This window comes from Epinephelus fuscoguttatus, linkage group LG17, assembly GCF_011397635.1.
Source record: "Epinephelus fuscoguttatus linkage group LG17, E.fuscoguttatus.final_Chr_v1".
Lineage (NCBI taxonomy): Eukaryota > Metazoa > Chordata > Actinopteri > Perciformes > Serranidae > Epinephelus > Epinephelus fuscoguttatus.
In genome coordinates, this window is record NC_064768.1 from 28404518 (window position 1) to 28427382 (window position 22865).

At 41.8% G+C, this 22865-nt stretch overlaps 1 protein-coding gene across 7 annotated transcripts in view; it reads right to left on the reverse strand.

Annotated features, from left to right (window-relative positions):
• Positions 1-22865, reverse strand: part of LOC125905225 (cytoplasmic dynein 1 intermediate chain 1) — a 76324-nt gene that overhangs the window by 32071 nt on the left and 21388 nt on the right. For 4 of the 7 annotated variants that reach the window (XM_049603115.1, XM_049603118.1, XM_049603113.1 and 1 more), the window contains 4 exons: positions 11316-11411; positions 6543-6714; positions 5277-5376; positions 4994-5119 (listed from right to left, as the gene is read on the reverse strand). In XM_049603115.1, the coding sequence (XP_049459072.1) occupies positions 4994-5119; positions 5277-5376; positions 6543-6714; positions 11316-11411 (494 nt within the window). The remainder of the gene's footprint in view (positions 1-4993; positions 5120-5276; positions 5377-6542; positions 6715-11315; positions 11412-22865) is intronic. The other 3 variants (XM_049603119.1, XM_049603114.1, XM_049603117.1) reach the window with 1 other exon arrangement.

Consider the following 22865-nt stretch of genomic DNA (forward strand, 5'->3'; position numbering starts at 1 on the left):
AGTGTCAAAGGCCTAGGGAACGATGCAAGGCAGCAAGATATTAATAAAAATATGACTGAGTCCAATGGGATATGACAGTAGCGGCGGGGGTTGTTACAGGGAGGCGTGTGGTTTGGGGGGTTCGGCAGAGGTTTTAAGTCAAGCGGGCCCTTTAATGTGGTGTGACTTTGCCCACTTGAGAGGCTGGTGTGAAGTTACAAGATTAGACCCAACTGGGATGGGGCGATGATGGGTCCAACTGCTGAGATGGCCATGATGAGGGGAGGCACGCTCAAGTGATACCAGAATCCACAGCAGCGGCAGCCCCTTTCCTAAAGTACAAACCCAGCCCATACACTGATGGATCACACACTTCCTCCACTATATAACAGATCAATGGCTGCTAAACTGGGGTCATGAAACTGCCATGGGTCCTTAAGGGGATTGAGAAAGACCCCCTGGTATACAGAGATACTGTTTAATTTTAGATATAGCTTACTGACTATCAGAATTAAAGCTGGGGTAGGTAGTTTTATTTTAGCAATGTTAGGCAAAAAACCCATATGAAATTTTGAGCATATTGTAATGGCTAATGGCTCTTTTTTTAGGCTTTATAAAACCTAGCCTGTGACAGAAGACTTTGTCAATCACAGGTCTTTTCAGAGAGAGAGATCATTCCTACTGGCTGTTCTACAAATGCAGATGCGCATGCACGTCCCATGCAAGTTGTTATTCCAGCATTTGCAAAAACTGCCTACACTGCAAAGCAACTGAAAAATAGGAAGACAGAATTATCAAAAAGAGAGTCTAAAAGAAAGTCTGTCAACAAACGAGATAAAACAAGTTTCAATATCAGCAAAGCATTTCAGAGATGGAGAGATATTGCTAATAGTTTAGCCTTCTGCTAACTGGAGCTAATGGCTCATGACTGTGGCTATTTCAAGTTTATGTTTATTATAGCCGATGGTTAGTAAAGCCTTGAATCCCAGTGTGTCCTCCGCCTCACTCCCAAGTGCTACAGACCACCTGGGCAGCAGCTCCAGAGATGGACCACAAATCAGCCAGCACAATCCCTGCTCCTGGGAACCTGACAGCCTGGACTCCCCACTGTATCAGCAAACTTTCTGTTGCTGCTGTTACACAGGTCAGACCCCTGCTGCCGCTGGTCACCAACACACTGTGGCACCTGGCACTTGAGGGGTTTTTGCTAGATCAATTCAAGCCACTACAGCCACTGACAGAAGATCCATCATCCTAGCTGCTGCCCACTCCCCTCCCAGTGAAGCAGTCAACAGAGGCGAGAAGCGAGGCGGAGGGAAGATGGGGTGGCTAGCTAGCTAATTCTTGTCTCATCTGTGGTCTGATAAACAGAGAGAGAGCGCAGGACAAGGAGGCACTGACCGATTGTGCTTCTGCAGCTCTAAAATGAAATAAGATTAAATAAATCATTGTATGAGGAACACTGGGTTGCCTTTTTCCAGAGTTTTGCCTACTCCAGCTTTAAGCAGAGTTAGAGAACAATTATATATTTCATGTGTAAAGTGCAATTCCATAAAAAAGTTTCACATAATCCAGAAGTACATAATAAAACACCACAAAGAACCATAATTACTGAATAAAGGGGTATAAATAAGCAAATGTGTACAGATGTGTAATGTAGATATAAAACTTCAGCAACTGAAGCTAAATACAATTCATTACTTGATAATTCTGCAGTCAAATTATTCTGAAATTGTACTTTCAAAAAGAGCCAAAAAAACCCTCAAATTTCATTATCAGCATTACAAGCAACAACTAATAACAAGCCTGAAAGCTACAGTATTTGCATAAATGTCTTAAAGAAGTAGAACACAACTAAATAAGAACAGGAGAAAAAGATTTAGCAGAGCAGGAATAAGAGAAAGAGAAGGAACACTGACTGCATAACTGTCAGATTTGTTTGGACCACAGGGGAACAACATTTGTCAAACCAGGACCTGTCTGTCTAACTATTGCATTAGAATTCGATATTACAACACTGCTGCATGTTGCCAAAAATGCACAACCCACAGATTGCACTTGCCTAAAGAAAGTCACACACAGGGACTCTTCCAAAATAAAACCAAGCCCAGCTTTTAAATGTTTTATTTTGCACCACACCAGCGAGTCAAGGACATAAATCCCAACAAAGCTACTGCAAAGTAGGGCTGTGTCTTGGCAAGAATCTGGCGGTATGCTAGGCTACGTGTCACCAGGGTTAGGAATTAGCACCAGCCACCAGCCAGATGTTGGTAAACTTACTAGGTGGCTACTAGATTTCCTTCACTCAGCAGCAAAAAAACAATGTTTAAACTTCTGATTGGCTTTTTTGGAATCCATTGGCCCCAGTGGCAGGTGGACGAAAAAAGTTAAATTAAACCCTGGTAGCACAATACAAGAATTACAATTAAATTGAGATTTATTATAATACTGTAATCAAGGTGATATATTGAGATTATTTCAAAGTCCAGAAAAACTGACAGACTAAAACTGAAATGGAAACAACCAAGATTATCTAACCCCAATGAGAAAATGTTCCCTTGTTTGGGCAATTTTCAAACCCTGAATAAGAGGTTAAAAAAGACAATTTTTGCATTGCTAAGCCCATTCACCAAACTACACACAGCCAGACAAGAAATATAGAAGCTTGACCTCACCAAAACCCCATCTGAAACATGAAGCCTTCTATAAGCCATAGCCTTATACAATAAAGCCCCTGCTGAACCAGACCTCAACCACAAACCCCAACCCTCCAATACCGACCCAGCACTGTCATTCTTTTGTATCCTCCACACACACACGCCACAGCTTTACACATGTGTATGACACTCACATAAACATGTGCATACACAAAGACAACATCTACCTATCCATCTACCAGATGAAAACTGCAACAGATGCAAGGACAGAGTTGCTCTGATGCTTCAGGATGGGAGATGGAAGGTGAAAAGAAAATAAGAGAAAGAGAGGCACCCGGCCTTGTGGTTTTGGGGGGTTAAACAGCAGTACATGCTCACACATTAAGAGCCATTTGATCCGTGGCTAACTAGGGAGTCGCGACTGTTTGCAAAAGGCCCCGCAGAAAGAAAAAAAATGTCTCTACACCGCTCTCCTCTCGTCTAACCACTCCTGTGCTGCTTTCATCTGAACCCAGCAGTGACGGGAAGTCATGGGTGATTCCAAATGACTTGTAACCTCTTCTTTCATTCTCTCTTCAGTCTATTTTATCTCCATTTATCTTCTACTGTTTACGCAGCACTTTATCTCAAAGCCCCTACTCATTTGCTCTCCACTGTATCTTTCTGTCTCTGTTTTTCTGTCATTCACTTTTCTTTCTCCCCTCATGAAAAGACCATGGCGCAGCCCCAGGCCACACTAACTCACTGACTAACATGGGGGCGGTAGGAAAGTGGGACCACTTGGGAGTTTCTGTTCTCTCTCAGTTTTTCTTCTGTCTTTTTTTCCATCTGATATCACTTCATCTAATGCACATCCTTCCAGTAAACACTGGCTTAAAACAACTCTCAGCATGTGGACAAGCTGACTGTGTTCGTAGAAGTGGTTTGTATGAGTTGGAGAATCAAAAACAAACACAAATGACGACGCTTTGTTCTGTTGCAGATGGACGCCATTGTACTCAAATGATGACATTCCCACCTAAACTTGAGCACAGTTCACTTCTGTTGTGCACATTTACAGCTGATTGCCCCTTTTTGATAAACTGAGCACTCTATCAGCTGCTTACAAAAACATCCTTGTTCCCAAAGTCCTAATACTCGACCCTGACAATTCACAGATCAGCATGCTCAGAAACCACACTGTGAAAAAAAAGTCAGATGTACAGTACATATTTCGTCAGAGAGCCACATGGAAAAACTACTGAATCCTACAGCTACAAGATGCATCGCTGTAATCTATCCGTAAGACCACATGGATTTCAGCAGCAGCATAAATTATGGTGCAGTGAAAGAACGGAGTGCTTTAAAAATCCATTATGGAGCTAGACTTATATGGCAAGCTTCATATCGAAATATTTGCACGCAGCATGCGGTCTGAGGGGATATGTGGTTCTGTGTGTGTTTTATAAAAAGGAAAGAAAATCTATTTCCTCTGTTTAAATAAAGCTTAAATGTAAAAGCATGCATGGGCATTTCTAACATTATTTCTGAGCAGCGAGGTGAATGCCTGTGACGTTAATTCTATTACAGGTGTATCTCCACATTTACAGTGACATGTATGAGAAGGACTTGTCAATTATTGGGAAACACAGCACGGCTGTCATTAGACGCAGCATCAATGTGGGTGGGCTAACACACATGTGGCAGCGTTGGATTAGGAAGTGGTAGGCCACATCATTTTACTACCAAGACGTCTCTATATGGCCTCGCCTGTCTCGTGGGAGCCGTGAAGCCCTCACACCCAATTTTTCTAACCCCTCACTCCTCCCTCTGTCCTTCTACCATTTTTTCAATGTCACTTCCTATTAGCATCCCACCCGTCAATGAGTTTTTTTCCCACCAAGACCTAAATTTCTTCCATTTAAACTGGCCTCGAGTGGCAGCGTTCAGCCATAATCCAATCTGGAGGGTCAAATGTAGAGCGGCCTTTCATTCCTTTTTCCTTTACTCTTTATTCTTCAGTCACAAAGGTGCTGTCATTATAGGACAGAAAAGAAGAGCAGGCTGTAGATTACCGGATGGACTGTCTGTTGGTAAGATATGAACAAAGGTATGAAAAATAAAAATGAACAATGGTGCTTTTGAAATTCTGAGAGACAAACAAGGAGATGAGAGAAACATGTTGTCCTTTTTTCAGGATGTAGCTCTGCAGCAATTGTTTGTAGGTTCATGCTGTAACTAACAACCCACAAAACAAGGGAAAAAGGAAAGGAGCACAAAGCACAAAGAGCAAAACTAATCTCTTCCCTACATGTCCTGCAATCTTGACTGCCATCATATTCTATAGCTATGGAAAATATGTTGGGTTTGATAGGTACCTGACAATGAAAGATGTACTCTGGTGTGGCCTTCTTAAATTTGATGTTCCATACTAGAGCAACACCATCTGGTTCATGAGGAGCATCTTCATTATTGTTGTAGGAGGCAACCAGCAACTCAGGATACTGAGAGAGAGAAAAGGAGAGAAGGAAGGGATGGAAAAGTGATGCTTAACACCCACATAATTGGTGTGCAAAGGCTTCAAATTTGGGATAGCATAGTGTGAAGAAGAAAAATCATCATGCGTCATTTGAGTGACACACACAAGGGTGCGGTCTTTACCTGAGGGGACCAGTCAAGGCAGGTGATCACGCGATGTTTAGACCAGTGCTCATCGTAGAAGAGTCTACTGAAGGACAGACTGGAGCCGCTACCCAAGTCTCTGACAAAAGACAGCAAAGATAACGTGAGATAACCTGGCAAGACAAAAAAAAGCCTTCTGTCTCCAGGGGTCATTTGTGATCACTAGTCTAAAAGGACCAAAGTACAGGTGATGTCTTATGTCGAACAAATAAGAGACACATTTAGTATTTGTTAATAAATCTCAGTGATTGATATAAAATGTTATTTACTGTACACAAAAGGCCTCTGTAGATGACAGTTGGCCGTCCATGTTGCCTAAAGTTTCTGAAATGTGTTGGCAAAAGTCTACCCCTACCAGCGGCCACTGGCTGATTCAGCATGTTGTACGGACATTGAAAAAATTCAGTGAGAGAGCAGTCTGACTGGCTGTTCACCCTAATGAGTCAGTCATTTCAGCCAACATGTTGCCTGTGGCCACAGGATCCTAGGCAGATTGTTGCGTCATTGGCCACTTCTGAAAGTTGTATCACTGTGTTTTTTTATGTCTGTGGCTATTCGTTAATGTCAGTTCTGTCAGGAAAATGTTGCCAGACCTTTAGAAATGAAAAGACTACATTTTGAGTGCTACTTACATTAATTCTAAACACTAATAAGTGCAAATGATCGACTTTGTCTGCAATGTTATGTGAGAATGAATAGTAATGAAACAAGCTAGTGAAATGTAGGTTATGTTGTTACAATTTCATAAATAGCATGTCCATGGAAAAATAGAGGAGGACTGATGTTAAGCACTGGGCCATGGCCTGTTTTAGACATAATCTCTATTTGACCACAGGCTTGATGCTTCTCTGTGGCTGCAGTGGTCAAAGTTGAAGTGAGCTGCATTCTTCTATAATAGCAGAGCAGCATACTAAAACAGCTTTGCACTTATGACTTTCATAACTTCAACCAACACTTTGATAACCTCTATTTGGAGCCAGCTCTTCAGATGGCAAGACAATGCTCTTTAAGACATGATGGTTGTCAGTTCACAGAAGTTTTTAACCCCCTGGGAGCGTGACATCAGCAGTAAGACATGTATTTTGAAGAACAAAGGAGCTCCCAGGCCGCTAGAGTGACACAGTGAGCATGAGTCAGTCTTTGCACATTTCTTAGTTTGAGGCATGCAAGTAAACACTCACATGTGCGCTCACACCCAAATACAGACTCTTTCCTCCTGCCCCCTCTTGCCTCCTCCCTGCTCACCCCTCTTTGTCCTCCAGGTCCCGGCCACTGTAGTCAAAGAAGATGTTGCTGTCCTCGGCCAGAGCTCTCTCCATCACCCGGATGCTGCAGTCGAAGAAACTCTGAAACTCAGAAGAATGCAGGATCTGCTGCCTCTCCTCCTCCGTCAGCTCCCGCAGAACTGGAAATGAGCCTGGAGGGTGGAATTTAATAAAAAAGACATATAAGACAGACTTATCTGCACATATTTTATTCTATTTTACCTTCATTTTATAAGGGAGTCCCATTGAGATCAAACATGCATTATGAGAGAGACCTGGCTGAGGTAGCAGCAGTGCAAAATCACAACATATTAAAATACGACATACACAACATGATGTAGAAAAAAATTACAACAAAACAGATGAACAGCTTTCAAGAGGAACCACCACATGCCTCTATCACCACATTTTTATGATGCCCTAATATTTACCAATGGGTATAAAACTGTCTAATTTGAGATCTTTTGCAGGTTATTCCATGCCCAAGGTGCATACCAGGAAACTGCATTTTTTCCCCCCAGAAATCAAAACCTGGTGAACATTAAAAAGCAACTACTTGGGAGGAGCATAGCGGGTGAATGCTAGAGCTAAGAAACAGAGGGGTACAGAGGTAAGCTGAAAGTTTATCAGAGTTTACCAGTATCACTTTGGACATTGTTTGTTCTATAAATCAGACAACAGTAAATAATGCCCATCACACTTTTCTAAAGCCCAAGGACACATCTTTGAATTTCTTTAATTGTTTGCACGTTCTCCCTGTGCCTGTGCAGGTTTTCTTCGGGTGCACCACTGGCTTCCTCCCACAGTCCAAAGACACACAGGTTAGGTCAACTGACCTATGGCTAAGCCCCGCCCTCAAATGCGATGAGCCAATCACAGTGTGTATATCCATTCCCATACACTCGGACATTCTCTGCCTGGACGTCCATTGAAATGCATTACAGAAAGTCAGTTTTGTTTGGTTTTATGAGCTTTTTCAGAGTTTTGAAGTTTAAAAATGGTCAAATGGTGTGAATGGGGTACATGCAACTCCGACACAAGGTATCCTGAGAGGCTGGCCGACGGGCTGTATTTTTTACCCTTTCCTAAACCACATCTCAACTGAGAAGGTGTCTCCTTTTGGCTAAAGATGTGTGGTAACGTTAGACTCAACGTAAATAATATTAATAAGGATGTCTGTACATATGTTCTAAGTTAAGTCAACATTGTGTTTGAGGCAACATATTGTCACTTTGCTGAAAAGAAATATAAAGTTATCTTTAACATCTCTAGCTAACGTTAGCTAAAGTTAGCCTAATGTTAGCTCCTAGCTGGGTTGTTCATCATGTCACCTTGTTTGCTGGGAGTTCATTAGCCTATTTTGTTCTAGTTTTTGTACTTTGGTGATCATACATCATTGTTAGCTGTTGTTCAAAGGGCTCTAGTTATACTAAGGTTAACTTCTGGAGCTTAGCTTCATTAACTTATCTGTAATCGCAGAGATAACAAAGGTTGGCAAATGTTATGCTGAATGATTCAGTGTAAATACTGTAGCACCAAACTAACGGAGAGACACTCTTGGTAAAGATGGTAAAAAGGCCGTTATCCTTTTCTCATATTCTGAGCCAAAAACCTTAACTTCAGCGGCACTTTGATGCACCAAAATTTGATCGTTATGTCTCCAAAAATCATCAGTTGCCTCCTGTGAAATGCTGTGTATTGTGACACCTGCCATAGCACTGGTCACTGAATGTTGATATTTTGTCCGAGTGAGTGGAGGGGGGTGTGGCTTAGCCATAGGTCAATTGGTGACTCTGAAATCATACCTGATGTGAATGTGAGTGTGAATAATCAGCCTTCTTTATACGTCTTGCCCAGTGTTGGCTTCTCAGTGTACTTTATTTCTCGCAAAAATTTGTTAGAATCAATAAGACCACAAATGGCATCAGACACAAGTTGTGCTGTACAATCTATGGAGTTATTTCAATTTTATTATATTTAAAATATAAGTTATACATCATATTCAACTTTTTTGCTAAGCAACCTCTCTCTATTTTCATCCATGTTAACAGACAAATAATAATGCATTGGAATATGGCATTTAAAATCAAGTAAATGTAAGTAAATAGTGTTTGATGTGACCTGCAAACTACAGGTATGTTTTGTTTTGAAAAGGATGCCAAAAACACGCTTTTCTCAATTACTGCTCGAGAGCCTGAAACTGAGAAATGTCTATTTATTCTATTCATCTGACACTGTGACATTCTACTTTTAATTATTCAGTTGCTGACAGTAGTACAGATACCTTGCTGTATTTTACTGTACTGTACAAATTACTATCATGTCTACTCCTGCCAAAATAAATAAATAAATAAATAAAAAAGGTACATTGTGTGCTTCTGATGTCAGATTAACATTCACTTCAACTCTATCAAAACCAGAATCACATCCAGGACATAATAAACTACAAACAGTCCCTAATGCATCTTTTTAATAAAACCCTACAGTAAGAACTTCATAAACAAGAGGAAAACAAAGCCCTCTGAGCGTCCCGCCTCCCTTTGAACGTAATGGCTGCACAGCACGGCGTCCGGTTTTTGAAGTCACTGTCCCCAAGCACACACGCGATTTTATACACACAAGCACGCACAGACACACATATATCGACCTTTACCCTGCCTCTTGACTTTGATCCCCCCATCCCTTTGTATTTCTTACGAGTTGTCAGAAAAGACCCAGTGAATCGAGTGGCAAAGATCAAAGGCCAGACCTTCTAATAGGCCAGGATGGAGAGGAGACGGATGACTGTGTGTTTATGAGAGCGTGCATGCATACATCTGCCTGCGTGTGTGTTTGAGTCACACAGTCAGGATTGTGTGTGCATGTGTGTCTGAATATGAATATGTCTCTTTCCATCACGTGTTGTGTTTTCATCCAACCAAGGCCTTTTCTCCATATTTTGCTGCACGAACCGTCCGTATGCACACACGCAGCTCTCCATTCCTCTCCACTTTGAAGTGTGGTCGAAGGGTCAAGTGACAGGTTTTTAATCAGTGCTGACCCCCACATGCCACGGAGCTGATATGCTGGACCCGCCTTAACCCCCACAGTAACCTACCCCCATCCTTCCATCTGATACACCCACTGACTGGCAAAGGGTGTCACACACAAGTGACCGGGTTTCGTGACAGTTTGACCAACAACATGTGAGAAGTCGAGGGATGAAGGAGAGAGGAGGATAATAGAGAATGGGAAGTTTTGTGTTTGCAGTAATTAGGAATAATTTATGTAGGAGAAAACTTGGTGAATTTAACAAAAATTACACCTGAATTAATGAGGTGGTTAAGGTTTACGGCTAATACCTAACCATTTCCCTCTCCCATCATTCATCCTTTCTTTACACTTCAGCTGTTTTGTATGAAAAATATCAAATATCATGATATTTTTTGGAGGCTGACCAATATTGAATTTTTAACAACGATAGTTTGGAACAGGAAAAAGACGAAAGCCAATTAATAAGATGATACCTGATGAAATAAGTATTTCAATTATTTGAGTATTTTGTAACTGGTAAATCTAATGGTTTGGAGTGGAGTCATTTTGTATTTTCAAAATACTCAAAATACTTCCTCAATGATTAATTTAACATAATTAGTGGCGGCAATAGCTCAGTCCATAGGGACTTGGGTGGGGAACTGGAGCGTCGGCAGTTGAAGTCCCCATCCGCACCAAATATGGAGCGTGGACTGGTAGCTGGAGAGGTGCCAATTCACCTCCCGGGCACTGCCAAGGTACCCTTGAGCAAGGCACTGAACCACTTGGGCAGCTCCCTATCTCTGACATCTATCCATTCAATGCATGTATAGGTCCTGTGTGTGTGAGTGTGTGTGTGTGTGTGTGTGTGTGTGTGTGTGTGTGTGTATTTTAGGCCTGTGTGCATATGTATATGACAACGGAATGAAAACACTATATTTCCCCTTGGGGACTAATAAAGTATATAAAATTAAAATAATAATAACTAAAATAAAAAACAGTGTATAAAACACTAGAGGGCTTTTATTTTGAACCAATAATTTGTAACAGGCCAGGCCAGCATTCACCCAGGACTAAGACTTTTGCTTACAGTGCTACAACGTCAGACCTGCTGTTGCAGGTTCACTCAAAAACGTACCTAAATACATATTAAAATGAAGAACAATACACTCCAACACACTCATGCAGCAGACGGGACCTGTTGTCTCTGGAGCTGTACCCACTGATTAAGCTCCTTTTTGCTCTATTTAAAACAACCCACCCCTCTTCAACTACGGTTGGTGATCTATGTCTCTGCATGACTGGTGGAGGCTTTGCAGCCATCAGCCACTACCGGAGCCAAGTTTAACCGATAATGATAGTCTATAAAACATCATATCAGTGCTGATTAATTGGCCAAACCCATAAATCTGTCAACATCTAATACTTTTGACCAAACATCTCAGTGTTGATAGTATTGACAAAACTATGGGGTTGACCCTTTGCTTTCACACTGAGATTTTCGATAAATATCATAAATAAACGATGAAGGAATGTGTGTTTATGATGACTAACTGATTATAGGCAACAACAGAACAGTCTGGTAAGTTCAGAAATTTATATCACTTCACTGTATTGCAGCCTTAAAAACCTGTAAAAGACACTATTATAATTGCCATATTATGAAAGCAAAACAATAAAACGATATCTAGTCTCAAGATATCGACACAATATCGATATATTGCCCAGTGCTGCTTTTTACCTTCTTTGGTTTCCCTGTTGTCATCTTCATCCTGCTGCTCTGACTCGGGGCCTGGCTTCGCCTCCATCATCTCTTCATCTTCCTCTTCCTCCTCTACTGAAAGAGAGTAAAAAAAAAAGAAAGAGAAAGAGAGAGCACTCATGTTAATCAACAGCTGTTCCAATTTTCTTCGACCTCCCGCTGTGTGCTACCCCAACCCCCCCACCTCCCCTGTTCTTAGCAAAATAATCATTCCCAGACATGCACCGGTACACCTGACTAACTAACATTTGGACCAAGTGGATTTCATTTACAAACACACGCATACGTTTGTTTGGTGGGTTTTTGGGTTTTTTTTTGAAAACCCAAACATGTGTAGCATAAATGCTGCAGAGTTTCTATTACTGTTGCATATGTGTATTGAGTATTGTCTTGGAAAAAGAAATATAACAGGAAACAAGTTCAGTGTCCATACCCATTTTGCATGTGTTCACATGGTCAGCATGTGTGGACATTGTGCACGCAAATCACACACACACAGACAGCAGGAAATGTCAGAGATGTGTGCACTCTCCTCTTTTTGTTTCACCTTTGACCCCAAGCAAAAGGATCCAGTGATATGTGTGTGTGTGTGTGCGTGTGTAAAAGGGGATTCCCTCTGCATTCCCTTCAATCAGGCTCTGCAATTACGCTTGCCTCTCTACGATTTATTGTAAGTGTGTGTGTTGGGGAGGAGGTGGGGTTCAAGTATGAAGGGTTACTGTCAACATAGGCACCTGCTTGTCAGCTACTGCACCCCTCCTTCTCCACCAACAAGCCCCAGCACCCCTCAGGGTATGTGTTGGTAACCCTTGCCAACCTCTCCTCCTCTTTTTCTGCCGCTCCCTCCCTCCGAAACAGATGCCGAGAGTCGGGGGGCCTCTCGGAAGACCTCTTAACACCCTGACACCGTGACCAGACACCTGTGGTCTGCCAACACACACGCTGCACACACAATCTGTCTCTTTCTCTCTCACACAAACACACACACACACACCCGGGGCCCTCGCCTGCAGTGCCAGGGGTGGTGAGGGGTTAACTGGCGCAGGGTCAAGCTGACAACAGTCGCTCAGTCCAGTGGGAGGAAGTGACTACATCACACCCTCAGACGTGTCCTGTCTCTCTCTCACACACACACACACACACACACACACACACGTCGGGGTGTGTTTAACTCAGCTGGAGTATGGCCTGGGGCACTGTTAAAACCACTCCAGGGCCGCTCTTGCACCGGATGAACTGTCCATTCATCACTTGGACTTGCCTAAGCTTTTGATGAACTCACTGCTGCTACTTTAAAAAGAACAAATACGATTATAATTGGAGGACCACTTTTGCGCATTTACTTTAATAATTGCAATAATTTCTGACGTTATTTTAGAAATTATTTTGGGCTTAGACGTACATCTCTCTTTTACCCTGTCTTTGTGTTTTCTTTTCTTTTTTACTCCCAAGTTAAAGTGCTTGATATATGACTTTAATTTTCATACTGTGTGTATGTAATAAATGACTAAGCTAAATCAAACACATGGCGGCAAAGCTCAGTCCAAGTCGGTGGTTAACAGCCAGCTGTAGTGATCCAAACACCAGTGACCCACCAGTATGGAGCAGAGTCCAGAGAGGACCAGACAGGCAGACTGCCAGACTAGCTCCATGTGTGAGCTGCCAAAACAGACAAGCAAACAGAGACGCATAGGAATACCCTTCTTTTGTCTCTCCCTTCATGCTTCAGTTTGTGACGCTTTATTTTTTTTGTCATCTATCAGTCTCATCGCTCTTCCCCCTTCGCAAACTGTTGTAATTAATCCGAAAATGCTTCAGAATGTGAATCAGGTTCCTGCTAACCACCCTTGGGAAGATGCATTACAAACTGATACTCTGTTCTATTCTATTCTTTTCTATTTTCTTGACCTTACGTGACCGGTCCAGTGGTTGGAATGTGTGGTGATGGGGATGGGAGGAGCGTGAGTAGAGGAGAGAGACCACATTGAGGAGCGGTCAAACTGTCAACCCCCGGGGACCACAGGACTCTGGAGCAAGGCAACGTGATTCATGGCCTATGGGTTACCTCACTGAGAGGAGACGGTCCAATTCCCGTATGAAGATACTGCTGATGTTATTGCCAGCAGCCATGCATCAAGTTGTTCTGTCAGAGTCGTGCACCAAAAATATCCCGGCTATTTCCTTTGAATGGAAATTTTCAGAGATACATGTCTGTGTGTATGAGAGTAAAGCAAAAGCTATATTGCGGTAAATGATACTGGAAAGTAGGACTCATGGGTTGGAAACGATAATATAAAACTTTATGCAAAATGTACATGCAAACGCACGCAGAGGCACTGCAGGGTTTCCTGTTGAGTTGCAAAAGAAGCTGGGAGGGGAAATCAAAAGAGACAATCTTCCACAGTTTGAGTGTGTCTGCCTGCTAACCTGTAAGTATCTGCACACTTTCTTGTTTCCACCTCTTTCCAGTCACGGGATGCTTTCTCTTTCCACCTGCCGCTTAATACCGCTCCTCACTGCAGGACAACAGGTTAACTGGTATCCTCCCCCTCGCCGCAGACGGGGGTCCACCTTGATGAAACTCCGGTTGGGGGCTCCCGTTTTGGCCGACTACACGCCCGGGGTAATGATATCCTCGGTAGCCCACGGCCGCCGCATCTGGCTGCCTCAATCTTCCCCTGGCTGCTTACTCATGCTGACCGTGCCCAGTCAATTCAGCAGAACCCAGCAGGTATGTAGACACACAGATTCTCAGTGTGGAGATACAAACACAAGTACGCACGTGCGCGCGCACACACACACACACACACACACAAATGTGTAAAGGTGTTTGTAAATGCATATGCACGCACGCACACACTCACAATCACACAAGCACACACACACACACACACACACACACACACACACACAGAGGCATGTGCACACGTCTGAATTTGTGAAATTGTTTGGAAACAAATATTACTCACTGCAAAAAAGGATGGATGTAACAACATAGCCTTTCATATGCTCTGTCAGCCTCTCATAAGTACTATGCTACAAACTAATGCCAATAACACCAATATGCTGGTGTGACTATATCGATATTGCGACAACAGTGTAGGGTTGACTTAAATATTTACACAATGAGATTTCTGATAAATAATCATCGGTAATGTGGAAATAATGGCAGGTCCCTCCAGGATTTCACGGGTTGTTTTTGAGATTGTTGCAATCTGAAATGCCTGATCTCACAGCATCTAAAAAGTGCGATGCATGTTGCAGTATTTATAGGTGTAGTTGTGGTGTTGTCTCGGATTACGGGCGTATTATCATGAGCATTCAGTGTTTCCCAGTGTTTGGGGTGGGGCAGCACTGGTTGCTTGGTGTTGCTGTTCGATGCAGCACTGAAGGACCATTTCCACGAGAGGCCCTCCTGCTCTCTCTGCCCGGTTAGCACAAGCTAACAGAGCACAACATGATCTCATCATTATGTCATATTTTTGGTGCTTGGGCAGAAGCCTTGCAACAATGGTTAATATCTGACACTTAGCAATTAATCTCACACCTTGTCACACCGTCACAGCTGAGACGGTTCGACTCAGTTGTTTAACTTTATAATAACCACTGGGTAATGTTAGATGTGTGATGCTAACAGTTAGCCCTGACACTGGGAATCTGTGACTCTGTCCCACGCATAGAGCTCCGGTCCCACAGTACAAAATTACAAGGTTATGCTGAATTGACAGGGATTGGCTGTATTTGTGTAACTTGTTGCAATCGCAACATCACAACCTTTTGGAAGGACTGAATGACTAAGTGGGAAAGGCAAGTTTTACAACATCTAGAACAGTCTGCTAAGTTCAGAAAACTGCATCACCTTACTGTAATGCAGCCCTCTAAACCAGGAAAAGACAACCCTTACGATATTATGATATACAAAATTTAAGACAATGGGTCCTTCCCAATACTCACACCTCCCCTCAAAATTGGCCCTAGCCCTTGTTTTAGCCGTGAAGGGCTAGGGTGTCCCAAACTTTAGGGAAGTGCTTTTCAGCCCTTAAAATCCCCACTTAATTTGAAGGGCCGTGCATTGCACACTTACAAACCCATCTCAACTAAGGGGAAGACTGAATTTCCCAGGATGCACTGTGAAACTATCCAGCCAGGCGAGTTTTCCAGGAAGATGGCAGCCTCCATGAGAAAGCCATCACATAATTGTAAGTACTATTTTCCCAAATGAGCATGCAAAAATTCCAAAATATGTCGGAATGTGTTTCTGCATATGCATTGTTACCTGTAAGCGTTGAGTTAGAATATGAAGGCTTGAAAATCACTAATTCACAATGTAGCGAACATTTCATTCGCTATGTGTTGTCAAATTCTCTACAGTAAGATCTACATGTTTTTAATTTGTGAAAAAGGGAGCACTGGCATCTGATTAGTAGTTGGTATCATGATACCTTGAGCTAAGGTATCAGAATTACTACCAGGAGAGATCAAATTAGATTGGTGCATCTCTGTATGCGTCCAATTTTGTTAGAATGGTAAAGAGACAATATGATCATATCATGTGCTTGTTTGACAGGTGTTTTTATGTCTTGTGATCGAATCTGAGGAGCTGCAACTGACAAATATTTTCATTATTAATTAGTCTGCAGATGGTTTTCTTGATAAATCATTTGGTCTTTAAAATAAAAAAGTGAAAAATGCCCATCATAATTTGCCAGTATCCACGTTGACATCCTCAAATTACTTGTTAAGTCCAACCAACAGGCACACAGTCTAAGTATTCAGCTTACTATACCAGAGGACTAAATATTCACATTAGCGAAGCTGGAACCAGTTCTCATTTCTGCATAAAAAAAAAATACTTTAACAATTACGCAATTATAAAAATAATGGATGATTTTCTGTCAACTAATCACTTAATTGCACTACAATTTGTGCAATACAATCCCCAACAGTGGAACATAACACTATTGTAAAAACTACAGTATTGCAGTTTGACTTCTCTGTTCTTACATCCTTTTTGCATTGCATCACAAATATCCTATCTAGCAAAATATTATTCTCTTTTATTGTTTATGTAATTGTGCAACATGTGCTGCTACCTCCAAAGCAAAGCATAAAACCTATAAAGCATCACTTTTTAATTATTTTCTTGCACTAACACCGAGCTCCTCCAAAGACAGATCACACTTAACCTTCTCAGACAGACAGGTAGGAGTTAGCTAATAATTACAATGCAACTAGCTACTGTATTTAGGCTAGTTAACACTTTTTTATCATGTTTTCTGTGCATGATGCTCTGGTTAGCCAGTATCAGCATCATTATTTCTTTTATGAACTGACAGAAGAGTGAAATAGTTCAAGTGAGAGTAATGGGCTGATTTGTTTGTGGAATAAAGAAAACATAGTCTTAATGAAGGCTGACACACCGCTGAGAGTTTCATTAGCTTAAACATCTTGTATTATTTCACAGTAGGCAGCTACTATCGAGCATGTGGAGAGAAGTTTTAAAGACACTGACGGCGTATAAAAGATATACACACTCTCCTCTGCTCCCCTTTGGCTAGTACATAAAGCACAATGGCATGGCGTGCCACAGCAGTAATGTGTTAGCATGTGTTCTGTTTGGTAGGGATCAAAGTGTTCGCTAACCTTTTATTCCGAACACAATCCACAGTAAGTGCTAGTGTGCTGAAATGTGTTAGCGCATGCTTGGAGCGATTGGCATAGTTATCAAAGAGCTGCGGGTGTGTGTAGAGGGGAGGATGAGACCAGGCCCCAAGTTTGTCATCGACTACATTATGGGGGCAGAGCCGCAGACTTATTATAGCAGTATGGAGGTGACTGCGAAGCTGAGTCACACACAATCAAAGTTGACAGAACTCATAATTTTTATAGATCTCTATTGTATTAATCACAAAGAAAGAGAGATACTGATATGATGGAGAAGAGGCGGAGGAAACAGGAAGAGGGACACAAAAGAGAAATCGAGCAGGATTTTGGGGGATCCCACGCACTGGAAATAACCCGAAAACATTACGCACACACACACATAGAGTTCGCAGGGGTTCTGGGAGGTTGGCTGTTGAGCAGACCACAACACAAGCACTATGCAGAGGAGTAGGAGGTGGCTGACATGACTTGAAAGGCTCCTCTAATGTGGCCCTGGCACGGCACACATACACAGACAGACAGACACACACACACACACACACACACACACACATGAATTAACTTCACTGAGAACAACCCTTATTGTTGGAGACAGGCACAACACACACATACTCACACTGCATCCACTTCACCTCTGCATATATTACAAATGACCTGAGGCATCTGGGGAATTCTCTCACATTTATTCGCCCCACCTCCAGTAATATAATCCTTCTTATCCAAGTACCCAAAAAAAAAAAAAAAAAAAGATTTATATAACCACAATGATTTTATACGACTGAAATAATGATAGGGGGTCACAAATAAAATGACGCAATTCCAAAATAAATCAAATGTGATATGACAGGCCTACGGGAAATTTTTCTTGCCACACAGGGAATTATTTTTGACATGAACATTTTCAAAGACACACCTATGTAAGCAGCTATGTTCTATAAAACCTTTAAAGGGTTACATAAAGATTAATTGGCAGAAGCAACGAGGGTGTGATCTGCGCCATGTGGAGTGTTTAAAAATACTATCAAATATATATATAAGAAGGATAGGGGGATATGTACTCAGTAGAAGGAGTAAAATAAAACCTATGTAATAATTTACATAGGTTTTAGTGGTAAGGTCTGTCGGTACCTTTATCACAAAGAAATATGATTTTGCAGTGATTTAGGTAGGGGCTGTCACAGCTGCCTGAATGATCCTCACATAAGGAAAAAGTCAGTATTCTCCACATCTTAAAAAATGGATGGAATCTATGTTAGAGATGGTATCACATGAACAAATGTAAGCTAGGTCAATGACGAAGGTGAGAACTTTAGGAGGTCATGGGACACTGTGATGATCTGACTGTCTTGCTATAATTGCTAAATGTTTATTTTGGTTGCTCTAAATTGTGCATTTGCTTTTGTATAACTAAAGGTCATAATATTCTCCCTCTGTGTATATTTAAATAAACAGCTTTTAAATCTAAAAATGGCACCTTTCCACCTCTCTGAACAAATCTTGAAAACAGTATAATCTCTACACTAAATGCATAAAAGCAAGCAGTAACACTGGGGATGCGGTATTTTAGCTACTCTCAGTCCTTATAGGTTTACACACCATTTAGCTCAACAAGTTGAGTCTTCTAATTTGAGACATTAAAGGAGAAACATTGAGGTTTCAGCCATATGCAACAAGCTCATGGTCCATTTTGGGCAACTTAAGACAGACATTTTTTGTTACGTTTTATTAATACTTAGCCGGATTCGAACAAAACTCTCTTTCTGAACACAGAGAAGCACTGCCAACATTTTGGGGACCTCTGTTCGGCAGGTTGGAAAGCAAATTGATGGGTTAGAGCCAGCCGCGCAGTAAAGTCGAACAGATCATTTGCCGAGAGGTGAGAGGGCAAGATTCTCACTGATCTGTAGATGGTTGGGACAGACTGTCGAGAAAAGTGAACAAATATGACATGAACTCGATGTGTGAGCCCACAGTTGCAACTTCTTGCAGGGAAGTTGTATTCCAGAGACACAACACAGCTTAAGCCTCCTACAAAGTCATTCAAATGCTGAGTAACTGCTTGTTAAATCAGTTTTTTGTAGACAGACAATAAAGTAAAAAAGCATGAAATGTTGGGCCATGATAATTCTCGAAATCCCTTTGCTTCAGTTTTTCGCCTTTCCATTTGCTTGTAGTATAAAATAATGTTTAAAATTCATCATGGTTCATCAAGTCATGATTACCACAGTAGGGGTAAAAGTATTCACTACATACACACACATTAGCAGCAGGACCTGATGTAAAACTGGTGAGGCTAAAACCCGTGGGATGATTTAGATTAACTCATCTCTTCACCACACTTCCTCACACTGATCAAACATTGTGTATGTGTTCGAGTCTGTGCACCCGAGAGTCTACACCGTATGCACACATGCATGCCCTCACATAATCAGCTTTCGTTAATGCAGCCCATTCAGGTCTTTGGGGGTCTGCGGCCAACTCTGCTGTGTGCTGCGGGTGCAGTTGGAGTAGATTCTCTCCCCCATCTTTTTCTCTCTCTTTCAGCCCCCTTTCTGTCTCACCCCCTCACTTCTTCTAGTCGTGCCACCCAGGCTTGGCCGCGACCCAGACCCACATCTTTAAACTGAGCCATCATGCCACGCCACGCCATGCTCTGAGCCTGGCCGCAAGACCCTGATTAAAACCCATGACTTCAAACTTTCCAAACTGTCAAAAACCCAGTCAGAGAGACAGGGAGAGAGAGAGACAGACCAACAGAAAGAAAAACTCTTACATAAAATCACTGCTATGGCATCGACTCACTTTTCAACGCGTCATCTGAGCTGGGATTTGTGTCACTCAAAAATAGGGCTGCGCGTGTGTGTGTGTTTGTGAGTGCGTGTGTGTGGCTCAAATGGTGATTGGACGTTGGTGTTTGCCACTTGGATGACGATGGTGTTTCATTTAGTTTTAATGAGGGACGAGCGGGCAGATGGGACAAACTGTTTTTATAGGCCCGCTAAAGGTTGATGCTTGGGGTTGAATCCTTCTGGATTGTACAAAAATAGACAAAAGTAAACTGTCAAATAAATACACAAACCTATATTCTGAGTCAAAAAAAGCACTGCCCTTCAATCTGCTGGCACTGTGTCAATCAGATTAAGACTTTAAAAGCCACTGAATGTTTTACATTAATTGTAAAACTGTTGTTTTATAATACCATAATTTATTTTCAGCTGATACTCATTTCTAATAAAAATCTCTGACACTTATGGGTGCTGAGACGTTGAGGGAGTCCTCAAGTATATGTGCCAAGAGTGCTCCCTGCTGGAGACTTGCAGAATAGCATGTCGCACATGCAGCCAAACAGAAAACCAGCATGGTTATCTAATGTCACTTCAATCAACTGCCAAGCTATAAACTGTGATAATGATCTGGAAATTTAAAGTTTGACACAACAAGAAAAAAAAACACATGAGCTCATTTGAAAACCTGTTGAATTTGATTACCAGGGTTGACTGAAGAACAATTGAAAACAAACTTGCGCAGTTTTAATCTAGATTTATTTTGACTTGACAAATAATATTTTGGATTTACATTTTAATTGGGCGCCTGTGTTAAAAAGTGGGGTCTGTTAAAAGGTGACGTTTTTTAAACTGAGAGCATAACTAAAGGCGCAAACATGCCAAAGAAAGGGTTAACAAACATCAAACTGAAACAACTAAAGTGAAGCAGGGCTATGAGCTGCAGGCTAGCTGTGGCAGTGAACCGCTAACCCTCTCAAATGAAAATCCCTGGAGAGTCGAAGGGATCTCGGAGTACAAGGAAGACCACCCAGGCTAACGTTCAAGACACACTGTTGTTTTACACACGTATAAAAAAAAAAGCAACAAGAAAGGGGGAAGGGTGGGGCAAGGCATGTCAAAAAGTCAAGTTCAACGAAATGCGAGCGAAAAAAGAAAACGCTTGAAGAGAGAAAAAAGGGGACACATGAAACTGTATTCCTACTCATCTCAAGCACTCATCAGATGGCAAATATTATTTTGGATGATGGCCATTTTGCCAAAGAGAGAGAGAAAGCCAGAGGGAGGGAGATGAAGAAGGGGTTCATGTACCTTATTATACGGTGGTCATAGGGGAAAATTGCAATCATCTGTGACTCACTTGGAATACCTTACGCACTGTGAAAGACATTATTTTTCTCTAATATCAAGAGTTTTTCTGGGATCTGACTGCCATTGCCATTGTGACAGAAACCTCTTGGGACCCTGCATCAATTTCAGGAGTGAAACGGGAGTGAAGGCTGCGCCCTTTTGAGGGCGATGACGATGAAAGCCAAACTCACAGTTGTTTCATGAGGAGAGAAAGTGAGAAGCGTTGGCCGATTATGTGTGTCTGCAGGGGGAAGACAAGGGGAGATCATAATAACAAGACCCGCGTCTGCTCCAAACTACGGGTTTGTGTGTGAGCATGTACGTACAGCACATTCACACTTGGTCTAAATAGTATCTCTGAGAACCTGCTACCTCAAGGCAATCATTCTTCCACGTGTCCAGAAGTCGCTAAACATAAAAGACAACTCTAAAATGGACTTTCAGCTGAGCAGATTCAAAGTAAAACAACGGAGTACATTTTGTTCAGAGTCCTCTGGGTACGCTCACTGTGGTTATTCTCTATTTGCCTTGAATTTTGCCTTTAGAAAACATTCACACACACACACACACACACACACACACACACACACACACACACACACCCTCTGGTCTGTTCACTCTGTTGTAGCCGCCTGACTGGAACAACAACAATGTATGAGTCAAGCACTTCCATATGTGGCTGCATACACATACTATATATGCACATACACAGACACATACAGAAACATATAAGTACCTAACCATGCAAAGCACACACTCATGCAAACCACATTCCTCCCTCCAGGACCTTGACGACTGCCCACAAACCCCTCAGTCATGTCGGTTTCATATAGACCGGGAGTGTGTTACATTCACTGTTTTTATATGAATGCATCGTTGCTTCACTGGATTGTAGAAAATGCCAAAGACAGACACAGGATAAATTGACAGAAGGAACTTGAAGGACCTCAACCTCTGAGCCTCAGCCGGCTGCCAAACACAGCAATACTTTCCCTGCTGATGATGTCTTGTAGGAGAAACTAGAGGCAGCAAAAGAGCTACAATCAAGCATTACTTTTCATGAGCACAATAATGTGCCAATAAGAAGTCATCAAGCTGTTTACACAACCCTGCATTTTACATGTGGTCACTGTATTTACTGCATTGTTGATTTGAGCACCCCTGACTAAAACTGTCACTCACTACACTCCCCACACTTCAACACACTTATTCAAATTCACAGCTCACGGTACATGTTCCCTGACGCGTTTATCGATAACACTTCAATAGATGTACATATGTGACTTAGAGTTGGGTATGTCTTGATTTGTATTTTATTTATCTTTTTTTTCCCAACTAGTGCCAATATAATATCTAACTTTTGTTACCAATACAAAAATGTCTTAAATTTCATTTAACAGAGGAAGCCAAGAACTGCTTATGCTTAAAGACCAGCAGCTGTGCAAGAATTTGGCCTAAATAAAATAGCCCAAAATTGGAAAAAGTATTATTTAAATCAGTAAATACCTGATCAAAGAAACATTAAACAAGACTATGAATGTGACCAGTCAACTTTTATATGTATGACTGTTAACATGGCTACAGATTTAGTGACTGGAACCTAATAAAACCTAAAAGGATACAGATTTTAGGGTCTACCATGACAAGAATGTGGGTGGGATCAATATCACAATGTTAATATGAATATTTATGTTATATAATATAATGAAATGTATGTAGGGTTGCATCGGTA